Genomic DNA, 27,357 nt, shown 5'->3' on the forward strand with positions numbered 1-27,357 from the left:
TTTCTGCATACCATCCATATACAATGGGAAACTGGGTGGTTAACCATTGGTTCTCAGCTGTGGTTCTGGTAAGTGGCACTGCTATAATTTCATTAGGAAGACTAACGGAGTGGAGGGACCAAAGCACTTGGAAGTGTTTGATAAGTCTTGGTGGAGGAAAGATTTGTGGCTGATTCCTGGACTTCTTTCTGAGTAGAAAGATGTGCATTAGTATGGCCACATCTGGGGGTGGGGGGCAGAGGGGCAGAGTCAAATGTGAGACAAAAATTAGTGTTGCTAAGTCATAGGAATTTGGATTTCATACCTTTCTCCTCTCATGGCATTCCCTTTTTCCCTTCCTTTTTTTTCCTTGAGGGGCAATAGAGGTTAAGTGACTTGCCCAGGGTCACACAGCTAGTAAGTGTCAAGTGTCTGAGGTGGGATTTGAATTCAGGTCTTCCTGAATCCAGGGCCAGTACTTTATCCACATAGCTGCCCCCTCCCTTCTTTTCTCTTAACTACCCACAATAGAATATCTGCTCTTGGTCCTACCCACACTTTTCTCAACGAGGTCTCATAAGAAATAGAATCTTAGTTTCTTTTTTTTCTCTTTTTTTTCCTTTTTCCCCCCTCAATTACATGTAAGCAAATTTGTTTAAATTTATTTTTTTTAATTTTGAATTTCAAATTCTCTTCTTCCCTCCCTTCACTGCTACCTTGATAAGGCAAGTTATTTGATTTAGATTAAACATGTGCAGTCATATGAAACATAAAGATTAATAAAGAAGGTAAAAAAGGATGTTTCTGTCTACATTCAGACTCTCAATTCTTGAGCTGGATGGGATTTTTCATCATGAGGCCTTTGGAATTGTCTTGGATCATTGTATTACTGAGAAGAGCTAAGTCATTCATTGTACAGTATTGCTGTTACTGTGTACAATGCTCTCTTGGTTCTGCTTACTGCACTTTGCATAAATTCATGTAAGTCCAGATTTTCCTAAGAGCCTCTTGCTTGTCATTTCTTTTTTTCCCAGTTTTTGGCATTAAGTATTTATTAAATCATATTAAATTGTAGTAAAGAGTTCACTGTAGGGGCAGCTAGGTGGCACAGTGGATAAAGCACCGGCCCTGGAGTCAGGAGTACCTGAGTTCAAATCCGGTCTCAGACACTTAACACTTACTAGCTGTGTGACCCTGGGCAAGTCACTTAACCCCCAATTGCCTCACTAAAAAAAAAAGAGAGAGTTGACTGTATTTAACACAAGCCAAAGCCCCCCAGCACCAGAGAGAGAGAGTGAGAGAGAGAGAGAGAGAGAGAGAGAGAGAGAGAGTAAGCTCAGCTTTCCTCAGCTAGCATCCACCCCAGAATGACATTCACCTTGTGATCCCCATCTCTTTTCCTCTTTCAATCAAGGTGGCTCTTACACACTGATCAAAGCTAATTGGCTTGATGTGACCTGAGGGTGGTGGTCCATATTAAAATGAGCTTTACCAGGGGCAGCTAGGTGGTGCAGTGGATAGAGCACTGGCCCTGGAGTCACAGGCCTCAGACACTTGGCACTTACTAGCTGTGTGACCTCGGGCAAGTCATTTAACCCTCATTGCGCAACCCCCAAAAAAACAAAAACAAAAAATAAAATGAGCTTTACCTATGATCTAATGATGTAATGACAGTGGGGAAGTATGAAAAAGAACCATCTCTGAAGGGCAAGGCTGATGAAGTCTAGGTGTGGTTTCTGTTGTCTCTACTATGTTAGTCTACTATGATCTCTAATGCGCCTTTGGGGCTGGCTCTGAGAAACCAGAGGTCCTGAGTTGGGGTGGGGTTACCGGGTCTCCCCCAAAACCCATTATTGATAATTATTTTCTCCCAATCCCCCATATGCTTTGTTAAGAAACATATGAAGCAATAACTAATACTACAAATACTTTACAAAGAGTCCTTAACTATTCTGCTTATGATAATTAACAATGTGAGGGGGAATAAAAGGAGAGAAAAAATTTGAATGATGCATTGACAAAAACTAAAGGGGGCAGTCTCCCCCCGCCACCCCTTAGGAGGTAGATATTCCAAATAGTGTATGCAACAGGAAAAAGTGAATCAAAAAAGAAAATGTCCATTTAAGTCTCTGGAAATCCCAGATGATTCTTGGGACGTCATCTGGATGCAGCTCTGGATTCTGGCCGTGGTCTCAGGTGTGCTTGCAGAGAAGTCTTTCTCAGGTTCTTTAGATGCTGATGCAAGGCTGGAAAGTGCATCCAGACTCCACAGTTCTTTTTTCTGAATGTGGAGAACATTTTCCTTGAGTCCTTTGAAGTTGTCTTGGATCATTGTATTGCTGAGAAGAGTTAAGTCTATCACACTTGAGCATCGCACAGTGTTTCTGTTACAGTGTACATTTTTCTCCTGGTTCTGCTCACTTCACTCAGCATCAGTCCACTTAAGTCTTTCCAGGTTTTTCTGAAATCTGCCTGCTTATCATTTCGTACAGCACAATAAGATAACTCATATTCTTATAAATTTATTTCAATTATATATTTGAGAAATGAGGCATTTATCAGAGAAACTTGCAGTAAAATTTCCTCCTACTTTCCTGCTTCCCTTCTTTTTGGGGGGGGGGACAATGAAGGTTAAGTGACTTTCCCAGGGTGTCTGAGGCCAGATTTGAACTCAGGTGCTCCTGAATCCAGGGCCAGTGCTTTATCCACTGCACCACCTAGCTGCCCCGCCCCCCCTTTCTTTCTGATCATGGCTGCATTCTTTTTGTTTATGCACAACTTTTAAATTTAATATAATCAAAATTATTATCCCTTTTATATCCCGCAATGTTCTCTATCTCTTGTTTGGTCATAAAGTCTTTCCTTATTCATAAACCTGACAGGTAAAATATTACATGCTCCCCTGATTTGCTTATGATGTCACCCTTTATGTCTAAATCATGTACCTATCTTAGACATTTTCAATACCCTCAGTGGATGGGGAACCTGAGGCATAGAGCAAGGAAGTGATTTAATGTCACATAGCCAGTCAGTGATAGGGCAGGAACTAGTAGTTCCAGAGCAGTGCTCTAATACTCATTACTTCATTACTTCTTTTTTTTTTAGTGAAGCAATTGGGGTTAAGTGACTTGCCCAGGGTCACACAGCTAGTAAGTGTTAAGTGTCTGAGGCCGGATTTGAACTCAGATCCTCCTGACTCCAGGGCCGGTGCTCTATCCACTGTGCCATCTAGCTGCCCTCATAACTTCTTTTGATCCACATTTCTCATCCACCAAGACTTGCTGGCTCCTTTCTCAGGCTTCTAAGTACTTTCCCTCCAATTTCACCACTCCATATGGGGCTTGCCTTGCTTCTCACTTTTCCTCAAGGTCCCATAGGACTGATCCTGCAAGGAGTAAACTTTGTTGGAAAGCTGATGATTTGGGGAACAGAGGACCCTACATGATGTCCTTGACTGCATGAACACTGTGATTCTATTTCTACTGAAGTACTCTGAATTTAGACTTACTGCTTTTGGGCCTATGTGTGCCTAGTGTAGAAAGGGCCTTGAGCAGATCTGGATGAATTGCTGCAGATGAAATGAGCAGAACCAAAGGAAGCTCATCACAATTTCAGGGGAAAATCTCACTGCAAGCAAGCCAAACTCTGAGTAATTGAAAGACCAGGAATGGTGTGGGAAACCAGACAATGAAATATGCCTTCTTCCTCTCAGCCTTAGCCAGTGGGGCCTACTAGAGCACAATTTGGCATGCATCGTCAGATGAGCTCACTGTGTTCTCACTTACCTTTTTTTGTTGTTGTTGTTAAAAGGGATGGCTTAATTCTCAGGGTAGGAGATGGGGAGGGGGAGAGATTTCCCCAAAAGGCCAGTGATGGAAAAACAAAATGCATCAATAAAAATGTATTTCTTTTTTAAAAGCTAAAGCAAGAGTCCTGAGGGGCAGCTAGGTGGTGCAGTGGATAAAGCACCAGCCCTGGAGTCAGGAGGACCTGAGTTCAAATCTGGACTCAGACACTTGACACTTACTAGCTGTGTGACCCTGGGCAAGTCACTTAACCCTCATTGCCCCACAAAAAGAAAGTAAGAAAAAGAAATGAAAAAAGAAAGAGTCCTGAGTCTGTAGACTTTGTCTAGTTCCCGTACTGGCTGGCTATGTGACCTTGGACAAATCACTTCTCTTTTCTGTCCCCCCCTACCCCCCATTTACAAGGCCCTCACTGTTTCCAAATGTCAAATGAGGTAGGTAGACAGAAGGCCAGTCCGACTCTGACATCTCTGACTCTCCTCACTCTGCTGCTTTTCAGCTGGGGAGTTTTTACTCATATCAATCCAATGCCTCTGTCCATGTGCCGTCACACTTCTCTCATGGCAAACATTGGACTCCCTGGGCAGTCATCCCTCTGCTCACCTCTGTAAAGGTTAAAGGTGCCTCTTCAGCCTCCCTCTCTCCCTTTCTTCCTTCTTGACTAGGGAGAGTACTAGAGCATATGACTGATTTCCTCAGGGACCTCTACAGAACCCTGCTGTGGTGGTTGGCGTATTTTGCTGGTGTTTGGCAAGTTCGTAATAATTTTTAAAATGGGGAGAGGGATTGGATACCCGGCATTTCAGTGGCATTGGGAGTTCCCCGGTGACAAACTCCCTCTACCAATGCAGGGCTATGCCTTCTCTGTACAACTTAAAGTCATGGAGAATTGCTTGGAATACCGAGAGTTTAAGAGACTTCTTGGTCCACAGGCACACAGCCAAGATGTTAGTGACAAGCCTTGAACTCAGGGCTTCTTGCATTCTTCGCAGGCTAGCTCTCTATCCAAAATGCTAATATAGCTCCCATAATAAAAATGAAAATTGGAGCAGCTAAGTGGCTCAGTGGATAAAGCGCCAGCCTTGGATTCAGGAGGACCTGAATTCAAATCTGGCCTCAGACGCTTGACACTTACTAGCTGTGTGACCCTGGGCAAGTCACTTAACCCTCATTGCCCTGCAAAAAAAAGAAGGTTAAATAAAAAACCCCAAACAACCAAACATAAGGTAGGTCTGGTATTGGATCACCTTGGTATGGTTTCCATTGGGGCCTAAGACCCTTGTCTCCTAATTCAGGGGTGAGAGTCTGGGGTAGGGTTGGAAAACTGGACTATAGCCACCAAGCCTTGGAAGGTCTAACATTAGCTACTTGGTCCCCACATCATCTCATAGCTGAGGCTGGGGGAGCACTGCTTTCTCTGTGGGTAATCATAATAATTTGTTGTTCATTCATCTCAGTTGTGCCTGACTCTTCATGTTCCCATTTGGGGTTTTCTTGGTAAAGCTAGTGGAGTGGTTTGCCATTTCCTTCTCATTTTATAGATGAGGAATTGAGACAAACAGGGTGAAGTGACTTGCCCAGGGTCACACAGCTAGTAAGTGCCTGAGGTCAGATTTGAACTCAGGTCTTCCTGACTCCAGCCCCAGCGTTCTCTCTAACCCACCACCTGGCTGCCTAATGATGATAATAATAATAGTAATAATAATAATAATAATAACAAAGCAGTCTTTTTCACAGTCAGGATGCTGACAAACACAAACACAAATATTCCCATGTGCAAAGAAAGACAACAAAGAGCAGTGTATCTGAAAATGGGAAGCACTGGTACACCCAGTTGGCCTGTTTGTCTGGGTCTTTCTGAACTCCCTTCTCTCTTTTGGGTATATTTTCAAGGCTGAATTTTTATTTTTTCAATTCATAAAAATTTCTTGTCTCTCCCTCCAGTGCCCTTACAGAAAAAACGAAAAAGAAAACCTAAATCCTTGGAACAAATCTGCATAGTCAGGCAAAACAAATCCCACAAATGTGTGTCTCATTCTGCAGCCTGAGGCTTTCACCTCTTTGGCAGGAGGTGGGTGGCAGGGAGAGCGATTTATATAATCACACCATTGCAAAGATAAATAACTTGGACAGACTAAAACCATTTATCAATGCAGTGACCAACGACGATTTATCTGTGTATTTTTAAAATGTCTCCTTGATGCTCTTTTTCGGGGAGGAGAGATCACCACTATCAGCACCCCTCCATCTCCCCTCCCTATCTTATTGTTAACGCTTGGGGAAGGGAGAGGTGACAAGGGGCTGAGGAGGAATGAGAGCCCCAGAGGCCAGTGTTTTCAACAGAATGCCAGTGGGGATAACCCTCTGACTCTTTCCCTAAGACATTGGCATAGGAGAGGTTGATTGGCATGGCCTGTGTCCTTAATTCCAGAGGTCAATATAAATCTAACTCCGCTTTGTGGAATGTGGTGAGAATCTGTTAGAGGGTGGAGGCTATGTCTGAAAAGAGGAAGGAAACAGGCACTTGATAATGTGCATGGCACTGTGCTAAGCACTTTACAAATATTCTCTCATTTGATGCTCATAACTACCCTGCAAGACAAGCAGAGTTATTATTCTCGTTTTACAGATGAGGGAATTGAGGCAGACAGAGGTGAAATTAATTGCTGAGGGTCACAAGGCTGTAAGTGCCTGATGTCTCATTTGAACTCCAGTCTTCCTAATTTTAGACCCCATATTCTACCTGCTAGCTGCCTCGGTGTTCTGGACAAGCTCTTAGATATTCCTAGGCTGAGGACCTGTGGCATCATTCTCATATTGCCCAGAGATTTGAGCTGGTGGTCTTGAAATTAGCATGGTACTGCTCCAAAGCCAGGGAATGAGTTGGGGGCCAAGGTAAGAGCTACTGAATTCCAGACCCACGACTACATAAGCAAGCTGGGGCCCAGGGGTCCCCAAGAGTACAGGTATGGGCAGATTAGGGAGCCCCAGGAGCTCACTGTAGCTGGGGAAAATAAAGCCACAGTACCAAAGTCCAGAGTGATAATAGGCTTATTCAGGAAAAAAAAAAAAAAAAGACAGGCCCACAGCCAGTGCGTCAGCTCTATCAGCAGTACTTTAGTCTTCAGCTGGTGAATTCATTCTTTGTTTCTGTAGGAATCCAGCTATGTATTACAGTGATCTGAAAGAGTTAATGTGCCACCCTAAGCTGCTAATTTTTTCAAGATTGCTTAAAGCCCCCCCCCTTTTAAAAATCATGGTATTTAAATTTTTTTTTAATTCCTCGTTACGCTTTTTGAGCCTCACCTTGAAGTCGGGGAATGTTAAGAGACTTGTCCAAGGTCACACAGATGGGTTTCAAACCCAAGTCTGCCTGACTCTAAGCCTCCCCTAAAGGCCTCAGAAAATGAGATGCCAGTACAATTTCACTCTTTGAAGATGAAGGCAGGCACACGTAAAGCACTCAGAAGGGACACACCTTTCCTCCTCCTTTTTATTTTTATTTTTTGCAGGGCAATAAGGGTTTCCTCCTCCTCCTTTTTAGCTATGGATTCCCATTTCAGCCTGTGCCTGCTTTATCTCTTTGTTTTCTCTCCCTTCTCCAGGTTCTTTGGCTGGGGCTAAATGTCTTCTTGTTTGCCTTTGCTTTCCTCACGTTTGAGAAGTCGGACAAGTACTACTACACCAGAGAAATCACTGGGGTAAATGGCAGGATCGGGTGGGGTGGGGTGGGGCTCACCCAAAGGCCCCTCCTCCAGTTGCTGCAGAACTGTGAATGGTACCGTCCCATCAGACTTCCTAGGAGACTCCTGTGTGTCTATGTGGGATGGGAGCACTTTGAAGGCAGACATGATTCCACCTTGGTCTTTGTACCTCTGCACTTGGAAGAGTTCCTCATGCATATTTCCATACAACAAGGAGCTGGAATTTTGTCTGTCAAGCCATCAATCAATATCGATGAAGACACCGTGCCAGGCATCATGCAAATGCAAATTCTCCTGCCGGCAACACAAACTGGAACCCTTCTTTGTCTTAGTATATTCCATCTATTTTGACCTAGAAGGGACCTTAGTGATTATTTAACCTACCTCCCCCCCCCATTTTACAGATGAGGAAAGGGGGGGTCTAAGCCCAAGCTTTCATAGGTAGTAAATGGCAGGGGCAGCTAGGTGGCGCAGTGGATAGAGCACCAGCCCTGGATTCAGGAGCACCTGAGTTCAAATCCGGCCTCAGACACTTGATACTTACTAGCTGTGTGACCCTGGGCAAGTCACTTAACCCCAAGTGCCTCACCAAAAAAAGACAAAAGAAAAAAGTAGTAAATGGCAGGGTCAGGATTTGAACCCAGCTCCTCTGACTCTCAATCTGGAGCTCTTTCTATCACTCAGTCAACACACATTTATTAAGTACCTACTACAAACCAGACACTGTGCTAAGTACCATCCTCCGTTCTGAAGGCTAAGAAATTATTCTGCCTACAGATGAATTTCTCTGCTGGTCCTCAGATAATGGACATTAGACTGTAACTGGGCCTCCACTGTCACTCATTCAGTCAATGGACCAACATTTTTTTTTTTTTTGCGGGGCAGTGGGGGTTAAGTGACTTGCCCAGGGTCACACAGCTAGTAAGTGTCAAGTGTCTGAAGCCGGATTTGAACTCAGGTACTCCTGAATCCAGGGCCTATGCTTTATCCACTGCGCCACCTAGCCGCCCCCTGGACCAACATTTATTAAGCACTTAGGATGTGCTAGGCACAGTGCTAAATGCTAGGGATACAAAAAAAAAAAATAAAAAACAAGGTTCTGCCTTTGAGGAGCTCATCTAATGGAGAGACAACAGGCAAATAACTAGTTACATATAAGCTATATAGAGTAGATCAAAGGTAATCTCAGAGAGCAAGGTTGTAGCAGCTGGGGCTGAAGGGAACTCTGAATGGTCTCTTGCAGAAAGTAGGATTTGAACGGAATTTTTGTTTGATGTTTTTGCACAAGACATTGAGGGTTAAGTGACTTGCCCAGGGTCACACAGCTAGTAAGTGTCAAGTGTCTGAGGCCGGATTTGAACTCAGGTCCTCCTGAATCCAAGGCCGGTGCTTTATGCACTGTGCCACCTAGATGCCCCTGAACTGAGTTCTAAAGGAAGTCAGGAACACTAGGAGACAGAGTTAGCAGGGCAGGACATTCTAGGCCTTGGGGATAGTCTGTGCAAAAAAACTACAGTATTAAGAGATAGAGGAAATTTAACAGATTGTCCTGTGGCTCTAGGTCATATAGTACATGGAGAGGTGTTACAAACTTGGAAGGGTAGAAGGGGGCTGGTTATGAAGACTTATTCAAGTTTTTTAATAATTTTAAAATTTTCAGTTCCAAATTCTCTCTCTCTCACCACCCTCTCCCGAACCCATCGAGAAGGCAAGAAATATGATACCAATTATACACATGAAGTCATGGAAAACATTCCCGCATTAGCCATGTTATTAAAAAAAGTCACACAGCTAGTAAGTGTCAAGTGTCTGAAGCCAGATTTGAACTTAGGTCCTCCTGAATCCGGGGCCAGTGCTTTATCCACTGCGCCACCTAGCTGCCCCTAATAACTTTTAAAAAGTTATTTTTTCTTTATTTTTTGCCATTTAAGAGATTTGATTTTTTACACATAATGTAAATTCATTTCCTATATATACTCTATATGATGCTATGGTATTATAAATTAAAAACAAAAAAGGAGTTATTAAATATTTATGACTTTTGACCCACCCTGTAGAAGTCACCTGCATAGACATGATAATTGAACACCTGGGAACTGATTAGATAACTAAGTGAGATAGTGTAGACCAAAAGTGTAAAACTCACAGCTCACAGAGCTCTGTAGGTGGAACCAGATTATGATATAATTGGGAAATATTTATCAAAACAAAACTACACTAGAACATAGATAATGTTAATATGTGGTCTTGTAAGTCAATTTAAGTATCCTTACCTATGGCGCCTTTTCTATTTGAGTTTGACACCAATAGCTAGACTATCTATACAGCCAAAAGAAGAGAAGAAGGTGTGGCACTGAATTTTGGCTGAGAGGATGGGAGACTTAAGGGGAGAAGGGCTGGAACAAGTGCAGTGGGGAGTAGGATAGTGGGAATGATCTAGAGGAAGAATCAGCAAAGGTGTGGTCAGACAGGTGGGAAAACCAGGAGAGATTAATGTCATGAAAACCTAAAGAGAAGAGAGTATCCAACTGGAGGAGTCAAAAGTTGCAGAGAGGTCCTGAAGGCTGAGGACTGGGAAAAGGCCCTTCAATTTGGCCATTAAGAGATCAAGGGGGGGGGGGAGGGAGAGGGAGGGAGGGAGGGAGGGAGAGAGAGAGAGAGAGAGAGGGAGAGAGGGAGAGAGATCGATTGATCGATCATTGGGAACCACAACAGTTCCGAAGAACTCATGATGAAAAAAAGCTGTCCGCCTCCAGAGAGAGAACTGATGAACCCTGAGTGCAGAATGAAGCATACCATTTTTTTTCCACTTTGTTCTTCTTGTATTTTTGACAACATGGCTAATGTGGACATTTGTTTTGCATGGCTCCATATGTATAATGGGTATAGTATTTCTTGCCTTCACAATGGGGAAGTGGAGGTGGTGGAGGGAGAGAGAGAATTTAGAAATGAAAGTAAAAAGTAAAAAGAGATCAGAACTTTGGAGAGAGCAGTTTCAGTTGAATAAGTGGGTCAGAAACCAGACTGCAAAGGATTTCAAAGAGAAGGGCAGGGGATTTACAGGATGACAGCTAGCAGACTCCAGAGATATAGGCATGTTTGTAGGTATCAGAGAAAGTGGAAAGAGAGGAGGGGTGGGGGAGAGGGAGGGAGCGAGCGTGAAAGTACAAGCGCTAGCTGCTGGAGAATATAGCATGGAATGAGTTTGTAGAGGGGTTTGGGTTGGCAAGGATAAGGGCCACCTCTTCTTGTGAGACAGGAGTGAAGGAGGAAATCATGAGGGAAGATATATGATTGATGTGAGATGAGGAGATGGGAAAAGAGGGAGGTGTCAGTGAATGGCTTCAATTTTTTCAGTAAAATATGAGGCAAAATTCTCAGCTTGGGGGTTGAGGTGGCATGGAGGCTTGAGGGTGGCATAAAAAAGTTTGGATTTCATGCTTTACAATCCACTTGACTCCAATTTCTTTGGTACTGATATTAGTAAATGGGATAGCTCTGTTGAATTGAAAGGCAAGGCAACCTAGCACCTAGGGTGAATGACAGTTAATTAATTTGGGAGGTATCAAAGTATTATTGTCTTGCTGCAGTGAGGTCCCAGTTGAAAGTACAGAAGATAGGGGGCAGCTAGGTGGTGCAGTGGATAGAGCACCGGCGTACCTGAGTTCAAATCTGGCCTCAGACACTTAACACTTATTAGCTGTGTGACCCTGGGCAAGTCACTTAACCCCAATTGCCTCACTAAAAAAAAAGAAAGAAAGTACGGAAGATGAATTTTTAGTAGAACCAATCAGCAGGACTTTGTGATTTTCTACAGAGCCATTGGGAGGCACACAAATAGGAGTGAAGATGGTGGATGGTGGGAGTAAACCAAAGATGGAGTGATAGGAAGTAAGAAAAGGGATTAGGGATTTAAGTGTAGGGTTGAACTGATTCGCCAAGGGGTCAGGGTAGAGAAGGGAGGAGACTGAAGTCAATGCAAAGATGGTCTGAGAAAGAACTGAGGGCTGAAGCAACCACAGGCCATGGTGAGGACAAAAAAACCAGGGCTAGGGGTTGTAGGCCAGAGAGAAAGTTGGAAAGATAGAAGATTATGATCAAATAAGGGAATTTCAGAATTCATGAACAGGGAAGTGGAAGACTTTTGGGTAAGGGCAAGATCAAGGGTATGGCCATCTCTGTGTGTAGCTGAGGTGGAGTGGAGGAAAAGGTCATAAGAAATTAATAGGTTGGGGGCAGTTAGGTGGGGCAGTGGATAAAGCACCCACCCTGGATTCAGGAGGACCTGAGTTCAAATCTGGTCTCAGACACTTGACACTCATTGTCCTGCAAAAGAAAGAAAAAGGAAGGAAGGAAGGAAAGAGGGAGTAGGTTTAACTGGATGAAGCCAGCTGCAGCTGGCAAGGGAAGATGCCAAGATTCTACACAAGGTAGCCCTTGGTTTCCTAGGGTTTGCATTCACTCCCCGACCCCCACGCCAGCTCCAAGGCAATGAAGTAATTGATTTTACCTAGTATCTGATAAAAGAAACTCTAGCAGCACTAGGTGGAAACTGCTTGAAGGAGGAGGCCGGGCTCTGCCCCCCAATGAGGTTTCATTGCCCTTGAATTCAATAGTACCATCTCTTTCACTGACATCAGTATCAAAGAAATTGGAGTAAAGCAGATTGTAGCACAAGTATTTTAGTCGAGACATGTACCAGATTATTGGTCACATCCCTGGGTTCCTACAAGTTATATTTTGATTTTCCTACAGGGTTTTTTTGTTTGTTTTGTTTTATTTTGCTTTGTTTTTGCAGGACAATGAGGGTTAAGTGACTTTCCCAGGGTCACACAGCTAGTAAGTGTCAAGTGTCTGAGGCTGGATTTGAACTCAGGTCCTCCTGAATCCAGGGCCAGTGCTTTATCCACTGCTCCACCTAGCTACCCCCTTCCTACAGGGTTTTAAGGATTCCTCCCACAGGCAGCAATCTGGAGCTTTCCCCTGTCTTCAAGGATTACTTCGATTCTCCCACCCTCACTGATACACAGAAAAAACCCTTTGTGTTTGCAGTGTTTGGCACAGAGTGCTTAATAAATAGATGGGGTTTTTAATTTCATTCATTCATTTGAATATGCCATCTCCCCATCAGAACGTGAAGTCCTGCTAAATGATAGTGTCTACCCAGGTAAGGGCCCTAAAAAAAAGTAATCTCTCTTCTTCTTTCTTCCTTCTTATCCTCCTTTCTTCTTTCTTCCTCGTCCTCCTCCTTCTTCTTCTTCCCTTCCTTGCCAGTCTTCACTAGCGTGGGCACGGGCCTCTGCTCGCTGCCTGAACTTTAACAGTTTGTTGATCCTGCTCCCTGTGTGCCGGAATCTGCTCTCATTCCTAAGGGGCAGCTGCTCGGTGAGCCATGAACCTTTTGGGGCCCAAGGTCAGCTCAGAGCTGGCTCCTTGCCTTTATAGATCAATATACTCCCAGCCCTGTGCCAAGGGAGTAGACTCATGATCCTGGATGGGAGTGGGGAGGGGGAAGCTCAGGGAGAGAGATTTTAGAGGTAACCTCTATCTTGGGATGGGGGTGGTCACATGGAGCTGCAGGAAGCTGACATGATGGTCCCCCATCCATTCCCCCCAGTGCTGCAGGCGCACATTGAGGAAGCAGTTGGATCACAACCTCACCTTCCACAAGCTGGTGGCCTACATGATCTGCCTGCACACAGGTAAGTGAAGCACACAGAAAGAAACTGGAGGCCATGTAGTCCAGTTCCTTTACTTTATTTTTGACATTAATTTTTTTATTTTTATTTTTTAAATTTTTTTTTTTTGCGGGGCAATGGGGGTTAAGTGACTTGCCCAGGGTCACACAGCTAGTAAGTGTCAAGTGTCTGATGCTGTATTTGAACTCACATCCTTCTGAATCCAGGGCCAGTGCTGACATGAAATTTTTAAAACTTTGTGTTCCAACTTCTGTTCCTCCCTCCCTTCCCTTCCGACCCCCACCCACAAGAACTCAAGTGATTCAATATAAGTTATACATGAGTAGTCATAGAAAACATTCCCACATTAGCTACATTGTGAGAGAAAACAGTTAAAAAACAAAACTTCAGATTAAGGAATTTAAAGAAAAAAAATTTCTTTAAACGTGTTTTCATTTGTTTTCAGATACTATCACTTCTTTCTCTGTAGATGGGTTGCCATTTTCATAAGTCCTTCAGGGTTATACTGCATCATTGCCTTGCTGAAAATAACCACATGCTTCCCAGCAGATCATCTTACGCTATTGCTGTTATTTTGTATACAGTACATTTCACTCTGCTTCAGTTCATGTAGGTCTTTTTCTGATAGTATCCTGTTCATCATAACCTGTATATAGCACCTTAAACTTGACAAAGAATTTTCTTCATAATAGCCCAGCAAAGTAGGTACCATACGTTTTGCCATTATAATCAATCATCATAACTATTTCCCTCCATCCTATTCCGTTCCCATGATATTTACTCTATTTTCTATCTTCTTTTACCCTATTCCTCCTCAAAAGTGTTTTACTTCTGACTGCCCCCACCCCTGCTCTGCCCTCCCTTCTTTCACCCTTCCCTCTTTATCCTCTTCCCCTACTACTTTCCTGTAAGGTTAAATAGATTATTCCTCCTAATTGGGTGTGAATGTTATTCCCTCCTTGAGCCCACTCTGATGAGATTAAGGTCTTTGAGCTAATTCTGTGTTCTAAATTTTTCTTCCTCCTTCCCTCCTCACCCCTCCCTATGAAATCAAGCAATTCAATATGTCATACTTGTGCAGTTATGCAGAACATCTTCACCTTCCTCGAAAGTGTTTTGCTTTATACTGCTCTCTCCCCCAATCTGCCCTTCCCTCCTTCCCCTCTTCTCCCCTGCCCCCTTATCTCCTTCCCTTTCCACTTTCCCTCAGGGCAAAAATATATTACTATACCTACTTGAGTATGTATGTTAGTCCCTCTTTGAGCCAATTATGATGATATTAAGGTTTCCTCACTCCCTAACTCCTTCCCCCTCTTCCCCTTCCCCATAAGCTTTTTTCTTGTTTCTTTCATGTGAACTGCCTCTCCCCAGACCATCTCTCCCCTTCCCCCTCCCCTAGTCTATTCCTCCTATACCTCAACCCTATTTTAAAGATATCATCATGGGTTAGTTAGGTGGCACAGTGGACAAAGCACCAGCCCTGAATCCGGGAGACCCCAAACCCAAATCCGGCCCCAGACATTTAACAAAACATAAATGCTTTACAGATATCATCCATTCATATTCAGTTCAGACCTGTGTCTTCTGTGAATTTCTTACTGAGAAAGTTCTTATGAATTCGAAGTATTAGCTTCCCATGTAGGAATGTAAACAGTTTGATCTTTTAATATCCCTCATGAAGTCTTTTTCCTGTTTACCTTTTTATGCTTCTCCAGGGTCTTGTATTTGAAAGTCAAATTTTCTATTCAGTTCAGGTCTTTTCATCACAAATGCCTGAAGTTCCTCTTTTTCATTGAAGTCCCATTTTTTCCTCCGAAAGAGTATACACAGTTTTGCTGGGTGCATGATTCTTGGCTGTACTCCCAGTTCCTTTGTCCTCTGGAATATCATATTCCATGCCCTCCGGTCCTTTAATGTAGATGCTGCTAGATCTTGTTTTAGCCTTATTGGAGCTCCACAGTATTTGAATTCCTTTTTTTCTAGCTGCTTGCAATATTTTCTCCGTGACCTGGGAGCTCTGGAATTTGGCTATAATATTCCTTTTGGGTGGTTTTCCTTTTGGGATCTCTTTCAGGAAGCGATTGGTGGATTCTTTCAATTTATATTTTGCTTTCTGCTTCCAGAATATCAGGGCAATTTTCCCTGACAATCTCTTGGAAGATGCTGTCTAAACTCTTATTTTGGTCATGGTTTTCAGATAGTCCAGTGATTTTCAAATTATCTCTCCTGGATCTATTTTCTAGGTCAGTTGTTTTTCCAAGGAGATATTTCATATTGCCCTCTATTTTTTTTTTATTCATTTGCATTTGCTTTACTGTGTCCTGGTTTCTCATAAAGTCACTAGCTTCCATTTATTCAATCCTAGTTCTTAGGCAATAATTTTCATCAGACAGCTTTTTTATCTCCTTTTCCATTTGGCTTTTCAAGCTGTTGACCTTTTTGTCATAACTCTCCTTCATTGCTCTCATTTCTCTTTCCATTCTTTCCTCCATCTCTCTAAATCTTCCTTTTATCTCTCCTACTTTCTCTTCAAAGTCCCTTTTGAGTGCTTCCATGGCTTGAGAACAATTCATATTTTTCTTCTAAGCTTTGGATGTAGGGGCCCTGAGGTTGCTCTCCTCTTCTGAGGGTGCACCTCAATCTTCCTTGTTGCTAAAGAAACATTCAATAATTTGCAACTTTCTTTGCTTGTTCATCTTGCAGTTTTTTTAATTGACCTTTAGCTCCCTCTTATGGTGGGGCCCTACTTGCAAGCTACACTGTCAAACTTTAGAAGGTCCCAGGTGTTTCAATTTGAGGGAGGGCAGGTTTTTTTTCTCACCTGGCCTGTTCTCTGGTCCAAAAGTAACCTCAAGCTAACTTGCTAGTTAACTAGCCAACAGAGTGCTGTGATGGTTTTCAGCTTCAATGAGCCTGTGCCCCTCCCCCACCTGGGCCTCCCACTGTTCGAGGTTTCTTCCTGGTTCCCTGCTGGGATGGGATATCCGAATTCCTCCTCAGGTCCCGAAGACACCCCTGTGTTTTCCACTCCCCACTCCCAGGCCAGCCATTCAACTCTCTCACCTGATGGTAAACTTAGTTCCAGAAGATGCTGGTACTGCAGCTGATTCGGAGCCTGGGATAAATTCCCCTTGTGAAGCACGTTTGGGGTCTGTGTTGGCACGATGCGGGGTGGGGGGGGTGGATTCTGCTAGCAGCCCAGTATGGCCCCCTTTAATCTGGAAAATAATCTCAGCATCTTTTTGTGGGTTTTGCTGCTCCAGGGCTCGTTTTATTGCTGTTTTGGGGGTAATTGTGTCAGGAGCTCTGTGTGTTTAATGTCTTTCCTCCACCATCTTGGCTCCACCCCTTGCTTAGACTCCAGTTCCTTTACTTTAGCAGTGGGTAAACTGAGGCCCAGCAGGATAGAGCGACTTGGTCACAGTAAGTAGTCAGGCCATGGGCTCATAGTACATGGCAAGTACAAATCTGCAGTCCACATTTTCTACCGCCAAGACAGTCCCAAGTCATGTTATATGGAGATAGATTTAAGAGCCACCGAATTTCCCTTCCTGATAGTAGAAAATTCAGAAGTGGGAAAGGCCACTATAATTTCTCTGTGGCTAGGACACTGGATTTGTGCTTAAAGCCTGAGTTCCAAGGCTGAAATTCAAACCTGAGTCCTCTGATTGCACTGCCCCATACTGGAGATTCTGCTTACCCAGAGGGTTGGTTGGCCAAGAAGAGTCTACATTTCTCTAGGACACTATACCTGTTAGAATGTACACACAGAGACTATTCTTGGGCAAAGGTGACCTCGGACAAATCCTTTAACCATTCTGGACCTCAGTTTCTTCATCTGATATATGGGAGGGTTGGACTTGATGGCTTCAAAGGTTCCTTCTACCTCCAAGTCTATGATCATATGACTTCAATCAACAATTACTTAACCAGCACCTACTGTGTGCCTCCTACGTGCCTAGGGACATGTCTTTTTCCCAGTGCCTAGAATGAATGGCTTTGGCTAGGATGGCTTCCCAGAACCTCCCCTGCCCCATCTCTTTCTTCTTTTTCTATTTAGTCATCCACATTGCTGCCCACCTGTTCAATTTTGAACGGTACAACAGGAGTTGCAAGGCCAATGACGGCTCTCTGGCCTTCACCCTCTCTACCCTGTACCCCCATGAGAACGAAAGCCCTTGGCTAAATCCCTTCCCCTCCCCAAACATGGTAAGTAGCTCCTGTGGCAAAGCATGGAGGCTCCTAGGATGGGTGGTGAGGGGTGGGGGTGTCCACATAGCCATTGTGATAGGCTTTCTCTTCTTCCTTCTGACTGTAGACTGTAGAGCACTTGACCTTCACCAGCATTGCTGGCCTCACTGGTGTGATCATCACCTTAGCCCTGATCCTCATGGTGACCTCAGCCACAGAGTTTATCCGCAGGTGCTACTTTGAGGTCTTCTGGTACACACATCACCTCTTTGTCATCTATTTCATTGGTCTCGTAATTCATGGAATTGGGTAAGTCCCTGGATGCCTGCCCTCCCCACCTCCCCACTCCCTGCCGTGTCTCCTCCTCTGGCTCAAACCACTCCTCTTTTCGTGTCTCAGGGGGATTGTCCGAGGTCAAACAGAAGACAGCATGAAAAAAAACCCCCCCAGCAAGTGTGCACAGGTGTATGAGAAGTGGGGTGAGCATTCCCACTGTACACGCCCCCAGTTTGAAGGGCTACCTGCTGAGGTAAGGCATCATATGGCATCAGAGAGCTGGAAGAACTGGGTTCAAATCCTGATTCTATCACTTACTTCTTGTTTGACCATGGGCAAGTCACTTAACCACTCTGGGCCTTAGTTTCTCTCTCTCTCTCTTTTTTTTTTTTCCTGGTGAGGCAATTGGGGTTAAGTGACTTGCCCAGGATCACACAGCTAGTAAGTGTCAAGTGTCTGAGGCTGGATTTGAACTCAGGTCCTCCTGAATCCAGGGCCAGTGCTTTATCTACTGCGCCACCTAGCTGCCCCCTGCAACTTCCTCATTTAAAAAAAGGAGAGAGGGGCAGCTAGGTGGCGCAGTAGATAAAGCACTGGTCTTGGATTCAGGAGGACCTGAGTTCAAATCCAGCCTCAGACACTTGACACTTACTAGCTGTGTGATCCTGGGCAAGTCACTTAACTCTCATTGCCCTGCCCACCCCCCCAAACAAGGAGGTTGGCCTTGGTGGCTCTAAGGTTCCTTCTGGCTCTAAATCTCTGACTCTATGAACTTGAGCTTAACTGACTGTCTAAGCCTTACTTTCCCCATCTATAAGATGGAAATAATAATACCCATGTTGCCTACCTGGGTAGGGTTGGGTCGTGGGGGTCAAATAATATCATGTACTTTGGGTGATTTAAAATGCTCTACAAATGTTGGTTCCTATGTAGTCCAACTCTGGCATCTTCCAGAGGAAGAAGCTCAGGCACTTTGGCCTTGATCACAAGCTCATATCAAGGGGAACTGTTGACTTCAGAAGAGCATTGCACTCTGGGAGAAAGAAGGCATTCGCTTGAGAGGTTGGAGCCCTTCCTAGCTGGACAAGTCACTGCCTTTATCTAGGTCTCATCTGTCTCACCTCTGAAACAAAACAATTGGGCCTTCTTTTGAATCCTCAGGGTCCCTGAACCAATACCACGTTCACAGTCTCAGCACTTTGAATGTATATAGTACTGCTGGGTCTTGTCTGGGAAAGGGAGACACCCTAAGAAATATGGTCCTTGCTCTCAAAGGGGAGACAGTCTAGGAGATTCTCATAAGGAAGGGTCCTAAGGAGGCAGAAAATAGAAATCTTCAACTCATAGTAGCAGCAGCTTCTGAGACTACCCTCTGGAGGTAGGGAGGGTGACATTTCTTCCATGTCAGAATCTCATCCAAATGTTTCAGAAGAATAAGCAACTGGAGGTGGGATTTTCTTTAGGCATTATGTACAAGAACATTCTTTGGGAACTCCACATCAATTGCAGCTGTTCCTACACTAACTAGTATGGACGATAGCAGGCAACCTGAGGAAATTGCTGTGGGGGTAGTAATAACTAAGGCTATCAGGAAGCTGCTGGTACCCAGAACCCCTTGAAAGGTACATGGTTCAGGCCCGCAGTGGTGGCAGTGGACTCAGCCTCACCCAGGCCAGCCAGCCATGCATGTCTGCCTCCCCTCCTTGGCTGGCTTCAGGGTTGGAGACAAGGGCAATTTTGATGTCTTGTCAAGCTTGTTACAACAACATTCTTCACATAGAAGATTCCTCTTTCCTCCTGGGATACTTCTATAACCAAAGATGGCAGCAAATGAGCCCAAGGGCCAGAATTCTTTGGCTTTACCTAAAGTTATCATGGTGGGCAGTGGTGGCATGGGGAAATCCACTTTGACCCTGATGTTCATGTACAACAAGTTGGTGGAAGACTGTGAGCCAACTGAAGCTGACAGCTATGGGAAGAAGGCAGTCCTAGATGGGGAAGCAGTCCAGATTGGCATCCTCGACACTGCCAGGCAGGAGGACTACGTAGCTATCAGGGACAACTACTTCCAAAGTGGGGAGGGCTTTCTGTGTGTCTTCTGCATAACAGAGCTGGATTTTTTTTTTTTTGGTGAGGCAATTGGGGTTAAGTGACTTGCCCAGGGTCACACAGCTAGTAAGTGTCAAGTGTCTGAGGTCGGATTTGAACTCAGGTCCTCCTGACTCCAGGGCCGGTGCTCTATCCACTGCGCCACCTAGCTGCCCCTACAGAGCTGTATTTTAACAGGTTTTAAGAGTCAAGGAGGATGAAATGTTCCCTTTCTTCCAGTTGGTAACAAATCAGATTTAGAAAATAAGACACGTTTCTGTAGAAGACACAAAAAACCCACAGTGGAATGTCAACTACGGAGAGACCTTGGCTGAAACATGTGCTAATGTTGATAAGGTATTTTTTGATTTAATGAGGGAAATTCGAACCCAAAAGATGGAAGACAGCAAAGAGAAAAATTGAAAGAAGAGCAAAGGCTTGCCCAAGCAGATCAGAAAGAGATGCTGCATTTTATAATCCAGGCCCAAACTTCTTCCTTATCATGACCACATTAATAAATATAATTTTTAACCATTGCCCCCCCCAAAGGAAGGTGCTTTATTCTCAAGGGCAAGGACTTGGAGTTCCATGGTGGGGTGGAGAGTAAACTTCCAAATTCCATCCTGTTGATTCCAAAATTAGAATAGGAGCAGTAATCTATGAAATCAGATAGTGCTAAAGCTAATGGTATCCCAGGTGCTGGGGTTTATCTTTATTTGCTTGTAAAGATTAAAGATTGAAAGGCAGAGGGTGGCCCCCCAAAAGTGGCCTGAGAATGAGCAACTGCTTTCAGTCAGAAACACAGAAAATAAAAGATCAAAAGAAATAATTCTGGAGAGCAAAGGAGAAAGAAGAGCCAGAATTAAAATAATCCCCCTGGCATGTATTACTAAGAAGCCAAAGACCAAATGCACCTGTTCTGCCATTAATCTTTTTTTTTTTTTTTTTTAGCGAGGCAGTTGGGGTTAAGTGACTTGCCCAGGGTCACACAGCTAGTAAGTGTTAAGTGTCTGAGGCGGGATTTGAACTCAGGTACTCCTGACTTCAGGGCCGGTGCTCTATCCACTGCGCCATCTAGCTGCCCTTCTGCTATTAATATTAATCTTAATGCTCTCCCTCTGAGACTACCCCCAATTTATCCAGTCTATAGCTCATTTGAATGTAATTGTTTGCATGTTGTCTTCCCCATTAGACAGTGAATTCTTTGAAGGCAAGGACTGTCTTTTGCCTCTTTGTATCCCTAGCACTTAGCACAGTGCCTGGCCCCACACAGTAGGCACTTAATAAAGGCACTATGACTAATTCACACATTTCTGTTGTGTTTTCCATCATCCACCTGACTTAAGAGTAGCAGCAATGTGTGAACCCTACTCTCTCACTCTATGTCAGAAGAGAAAGCTCAGTCCTTCTGAAGTATCAAAACAAATTTCATCTGACACCATCCTCAAGAATCAAATCTCTGGTCGTAACTGGAATGCCCAACCTTGGCTCCAGAGAAGAGAGGAGGAAATGGGTTTCCCTCCTTTCACTGGGGAAGAGAGGAGGCAGGGCACCACAGGTGCATAATGCGACTTAGCCTGCCAGTTACTGTATAGGTCTTGCATAGGCGTTTTTCTTTGTTACAAGGGCCTTTAACCTTTCTGGACCTCAGTTTCCTCTTCTGTACTGGGTAATTTAAATCTCTTTCAGCTCCTATGACTCAATGGGGTAGAGATGAAAATAAAGGGTAGGATATCTAGAAGTGACTGATGTAAAAATAAAAGGCATCCATAAAACTGAGTCATTATTGTTGAAAAAGTCAGTGCCTGGGGGCTTGTAGGCAAAGGTCTGAGCTAGGGATGCCAGCAAGTGGGGATGGTAATGGTGAATGCTTAGCAGTACCTATGTACCACCCATGATGTGGAATCCACACGGCCTGTCTGAGCTGTGCTCTGTAGAGGCACTTCTAAAGACTTCTTCAAGAGAAAAGGTCAATGAGATTACATGGGGAAGGCAGGAAAATGTCAGGCGTTTGACCTTGCTGTTTTGGGGAGATAATCCCTCATCCTTCAAAGAATGGGAGGATTGATGGTGACAGTCTGAAGCACTGAGCTTGGAGTGGCCAACGAGCAGTCAGAGGACCTGCCTTCAATCTCCTGCTCTGCCAATGACCACGAGCTTGCTTACATCTGTTAAGAGGCTGTCAGAGAAATGTAGTCAGAGAAATGCTTCCAGACACTGGAGGAGATGTCACTGTTATTATATGTGTACTTCCTGGTGTTGTCCAGGTCACATTATTCTACTTCCCATCTCACACCTGTTGGGTTTTCGCATTAGGCTAACTGTACTGACTAGCAGTCCAAACCGCATACAATTCAATATGCAACGTGCAGTTGTGACATGCTAGGCCGCTACTTGGCCAGACTGCTCTATGAGTGACAGATGAATGAGGAAAAGGGCCTGGGTTTCTTTCCTTCTCTTTCCTTCAATGCTTGGATATTGGGGTTTGTAGCGGGAGCATAGGGCTGCTGGGTAATTAATGCCAGGTTGCCAGTCCATGTGTAATGATCTGCCCCTGTTTCCATGTAGTCCTGGAAGTGGGTTCTAGCCCCAGTCATCTTCTACATCTTTGAACGGCTCCTCCGGTTTTACCGCTCTCAGCAGAAGGTGGTGATTACCAAGGTAAGGGATGGTGCCTTGGCTCCTCCTTTGACACTGAGTGTGCTGGCTGGCCTCTCCACCTACTTAAACAACCTTGTGTTTTGGCCCAGAGAGATGGCAGCCTTGAAGGGAGCTAGAATGAGATCCTGGGCACTTCTAGTTCTGCACAGAATCGGGGGAGGAAGTAGTGGGGTGAATACACTCAGGGTGTGTCCATGTACTTCTCTCATAGGCCATCCTGCACCCTTCCAAAGTACTGGAGCTTCAGATGAACAAGTGTGGTTTCCGCATGGAAGTCGGACAGTATATCTTTGTCAATTGCCCCTCAGTGTCTCCCTTGGAGTGGCACCCTTTCACCTTGACCTCAGCACCTGAAGAACCTTTTTTCTCTATTCACATTCGGGCAGCAGGGGACTGGACAGAGACTCTTATAAGAGCATTTGAACAACAGAATTCCCCAATGCCCAGGTATGGTCTAGAAAGCAGCCGAGATCCAAGAAGTGGGCAAAGATAATGGTAGCCTGGCAAGGAGGTCCATAACCCTCCTCAGGGGTCCCTCAAATTCCAGGCCATCTGCTGTAATACAAATAAACACAGAGAAACCAAGTAAAGGACATGAGTAGAACTTCCTCTGACCCATTTTCCTCTGCCTCTTGCCAGGCTGGAAGTAGACGGTCCCTTTGGCACAGCCAGTGAGGATGTTTTTCAGTATGAAGTGGCTATGTTGGTGGGAGCAGGAATTGGGGTCACCCCCTTTGCCTCCATCCTGAAGTCCATTTGGTACAAGTTTCGACATGCAGACCACACCCTGAAAACCAAAACGGTAATTGTACTTTTTGATCACTCCTCAAGGTTATTAGGAGTCCTCCTGGCCCCTCTGTAGGGGTCAGTGCCCTGGGCCTGACTTGGGGGTGAAGCACTCTGCCATCACTGGGAGAGCCATCATTTCCTTTGAGATGATTGGAAGTGAGGGTGGCAGGGGACCAGACAGAAATCCCCAGTGCCCAGGTCTGGTCTGCAAAGCAGCTGAGACCCAAGAAATGGGCAAATGTACAACTGCCTGGCAAGTGGGCTTCTAACCACCAGAGAACCAGCATTACTGCTTCCTTGCTATGGTAGTCTTCATCTCCAAATCAGACATCATTGAAGCTGTTTCAGGAATGAAAGCTGGGCTTTGCCCAGTTGGCCCTTAGAAGCCCTCTTGAAGATATATCTAACATGTTCACCAAGGGACACAAAAGATCATACTCTCTCTTGTGACTTCCAGATTTATTTCTACTGGATCTGTAGGGACACGGGAGCTTTCGCCTGGTTCAATGATCTGCTGGCTTGCCTGGAACGGGAGATGGAAGAATGTGGAAAAGTGGGTTTCCTAACCTATAGGCTCTTCCTCACCGGGTGGGACAGCGACATTGTGAGTTCCCAGCATTGTTTTTCATTGAACTTCTACATCACAATAATTTTTAAAATCATAAATGTATTTTATTATTTTCCAGTAACATGTAAAGATAGTTTTCACCATTTGTTTTTATCATAAAAGTATTTTATTATTTTTTAGTTACATGCAGAGATAGTTTCAACATTTGTTTTTATAAGATTTCTAGTTGCAAATTTTTCTCCCTCCCTCCTTTCCCTCCCCCCTCCCCAAGACAGCATGTAATATGATATAGGTTATATAAGTACAATCACATTAAGCATATTTCTGCCTTAGTCATGTTGTGAAAGAAGAACCAGAACAAAAGGGAAAAACCTCAAAAAAGAAAAACAAAAAAAGTAGAAACAGTATGGTTCAATCTGCATTCGATTTCCACAATTCTTTTTTCTGGATGTGGAGAGCATTTTCTATCTTGAGTCCTTTGGAATTGTCTTTCTGAGAAGAGATAAGTCTATCACAGTTGATCATCCCACAATGTTGCTGTTACTGTGTACAATGTTCTCCTGGTTCTGCTCACTTCACTCAGCATCAGTCCACTTAAGTCTTTCCAGGTGTTTCTGAAATCTGCCTGCTCATCATTTCTTACAGCACAATAATATTCCATTACATTCATATACCACAACTTGTTCAGCCATTCCCCAATTGATGGGCATTCCCTCGATTTCCAATTCCTTGCCACCACAAAGAGAGCAGCTATAAATATTTTTGTACATGTGGGTCCTTTCTCCTTTTTTATGATCTCTTTTGGATACAGACCTAGTAGTGGTATTACTGGGTCAAAGGGTATGCACAGCTTTATAGCCCTTTGGGCATAATTCCAAATTGTTCTCCAGAATGGTTTAATTAGTTTGCAGCTCCACAAACAGTGCATTAGTGTTCCAATTTGTCCACAGCTTCTCCAACATTTATTATTTTCCTTTTTTGTCATTTTAGCCAATCTGATAGCTGTCAGGTGGTACCTCAGAGTTGTTTTAATTTGCATCTCTCTAATCAATAGTGATTTAGAGCATTTTTCATATGGCAATAGATAGCTTTGATTTCTTCATCAGAAAATTGCCTGTTCATATCCTTTGACCATTTCTCAATTGGGGAATGACTTGGATTCTTATAAATTTGATTTAGTTGCCTAACGAGGCCTTTATCAGAAACAGTGCCTGTAAAAATTGCTTCCCAGCTTTCTGCTTCCCTCCTGATTTTGGCTGCATTGCTTCTGTTTATACAAAACCTTTTTAATTTAATGTAATCAAAATCATCCATTTTGCAATTCATAATATCCTCTATCTCTTGTTCGGTCATAAACTATTCTCCTCTCCATAGATCTGAGAGGTAAACTATTCTTTCCTCTCCTAATTTACCTATGGTATCACCCTTTATGTCTAAATCATGTACCCATTTTGACCTTATTTTGGTATATGGTGTAAGATGTTGGTCTATGCCTAGTTTCTGCCATACTATCTTCAGTTTTCCCAGCAGTTTTTGTCAAATAGTGCATCACAATAATTTTAAGTATCCTCCCCCCACCCCTGTGAGCCTTCCCTTGTAACAAACAAAAAAGGAAGCAAAATTAACCAATTAGTTGCATGTGAAAGCAACATTTCATCCCTGACATTCCCTACCTTTCTAATGAAAGGAGCTAGACACATGTCCCCCCTCATCTTTGCTTAGGGCCCAGGTTGGTCATGAGAATTACCTAGCATTCAGTTCCATTCAGTGATTATTTTTATTTGCATTGTTGTAATAATGTGTATATTGCCAGCATCTATTTTGAATAGTAAATATATTCATGGGCAGCTAGGTGGTGCAGTGGATAAAGCACCGGGCCTGGATTCAGGAGGACCTGAGTTCAAATCCGGCCTCAGACACTTGACACTTACTAGCTATGTGACCCTGGGCAAGTCACTTAACCCCCATTGTCCCGCAAAATATATATATATATTCCCTCTCATTTTAGAGAGAGGCATACTGATTGGAAATATTGTCTTCATGAACTGTTTCATCTACAGGGCAATGCCAGCAGGGGACTGGATTCATTGAGATAATGGGTTTGTTAAGTGCTACCCTTTGTGATACACTGGGCAGGGTACTGAGCCACAGCCCCTCGGTCCTTTCAAGTTAAGTGCTGGTGAACAGCAGGGCACACCCCAGCTTTAGTGACCTGGCCTCCACGAGTGAATACCCTTCTGCAGTCTGGGTCTATTTCTAACACCTTCCCTCTCTGGCCCCAGGCTGGTCATGCAGCATTGCACTTTGACAAATCCACTGATATTGTGACCGGATTGAAACAGAAAACTTCCTTTGGGAGACCTATGTGGGACAATGAATTTTCTGCTGTAGCTGCTGTCCATCCCAGGTAAGTGCTGGTAGGCTTGATCACAGAGTTGGAGTAGAAAAGGACCTCAGGGGCTACCAAATCTAACCCTTTCATTTTGAAGATGAGGCTCAGAGCAGAATTGAAACCTGGGTCCTCTGACTCCAAACTGTAGCAAATCAGCTTAAGCTCTCCTGTGGAAATCTCTTTGAAATTCCTGAACACTGAGAAACTGTAGCCTTCAATGTCCTGAAGGAAGAGTTAATATTGTAGAAGCAGTGAGAACTTGCCACCCTCTGTGACAAGAAAGCGCAGTCAGGCACTTGGCCTAAGATAGCAAATGAAGTGGGTGACAGAAGCTTTTTTATTAATTACTTCTGTTTTTAATGTGAAAAGGCTGAGGATTGAGTTATCTGGATAGCTGCCTTGATCGTCTCTTCCCAGCACTGGTGTAGACCTATCATTCCTTCTAGAGGAATGGGGGCAGGAGGCAGGATATTGTGCTGGGGGCCGCAATCACTGTGATCCCCTAGTCAGTGGACCAGTCAGCATATCCCTTGGGAGCTGTCATCCAGCCCTGCTTGACTGTATTAGAAAAGCACCAAGAAATGGAGGTAGGTGAAGGTTGATGTCCTGTGCCTGATGGGAAAATGCCATGCTTATACGACCTGCCCCATCTCAGCCCTTTCTCCTTTTGTGTTTCTGCAGGTCAGTGGTGGGGGTTTTCCTGTGTGGCCCCCAGACCCTGGCAAAGAGTTTACGCAAGTGTTGTAACCACTACTCTAGCTTGGATCCCAGGAGGGTCCAGTTCTATTTCAACAAGGAAAACTTCTAAGTGGTGGAAGCAAGAGTGGCTGCCGGTCATGAGCTCCTGCCTTCTTTCAGCTCTCCTGTGCCCCCAGATGGGGATGCCCAACCCAGGCAAATCACAGTGCTCTTTGACCTGGGTTCTGATATTCTAATCTTTGCATTCACCCTACACCTCATCGACATTGGGACAGCGGGCTGGCTTTGCAGAATATGTGTTGGGTGGCTTCATGCTCTTTCTTCCACTTCTCACTACAGTGGGAATGCCCTCCATTGTTTCCTCTTCACCTCCATGCCCCTTTGCTGGATCGGATGGAACTTCACATAGAGCCTATCCAGATTGATAACAACAATCTCTCTGTTGGACCTCACCTGGTATTTGGTCTTGTACCTCTCCTATGCACTTGTTGAATGGTACTTTGTG

At 44.2% G+C, this 27,357-nt stretch overlaps 1 protein-coding gene and 1 pseudogene across 3 annotated transcripts; both read left to right on the plus strand.

Moving 5' to 3' along the window:
* NOX1 (NADPH oxidase 1) lies at positions 1-27,117 on the plus strand. Of its 3 annotated transcripts, XM_043974420.1 has the most exons (13): positions 1-68; positions 7,391-7,486; positions 12,764-12,874; positions 13,107-13,191; positions 17,249-17,397; positions 17,507-17,688; positions 17,779-17,908; positions 22,312-22,404; positions 22,616-22,851; positions 23,044-23,206; positions 23,651-23,797; positions 26,044-26,168; positions 26,835-27,117. In XM_043974420.1, the coding sequence occupies exons 1-13, from the start codon at positions 24-26 to the stop codon at positions 26,959-26,961; spliced, it is 1,689 nt and encodes a 562-aa protein (XP_043830355.1). In that variant the 5' UTR covers positions 1-23; the 3' UTR covers positions 26,962-27,117. The 3 variants fall into 3 exon arrangements, with proteins under 3 accessions (XP_043830355.1, XP_043830357.1, XP_043830356.1); XM_043974422.1 differs by lacking the exon at positions 23,651-23,797; XM_043974421.1 differs by lacking the exon at positions 12,764-12,874.
* LOC122733746 lies at positions 19,476-20,220 on the plus strand (annotated as a pseudogene).
* Positions 27,118-27,357: the final 240 nt, after the last annotated feature.

This window comes from Dromiciops gliroides, chromosome X (assembly GCF_019393635.1).
Source record: "Dromiciops gliroides isolate mDroGli1 chromosome X, mDroGli1.pri, whole genome shotgun sequence".
NCBI classification, from domain to species: Eukaryota; Metazoa; Chordata; class Mammalia; order Microbiotheria; family Microbiotheriidae; genus Dromiciops; species Dromiciops gliroides.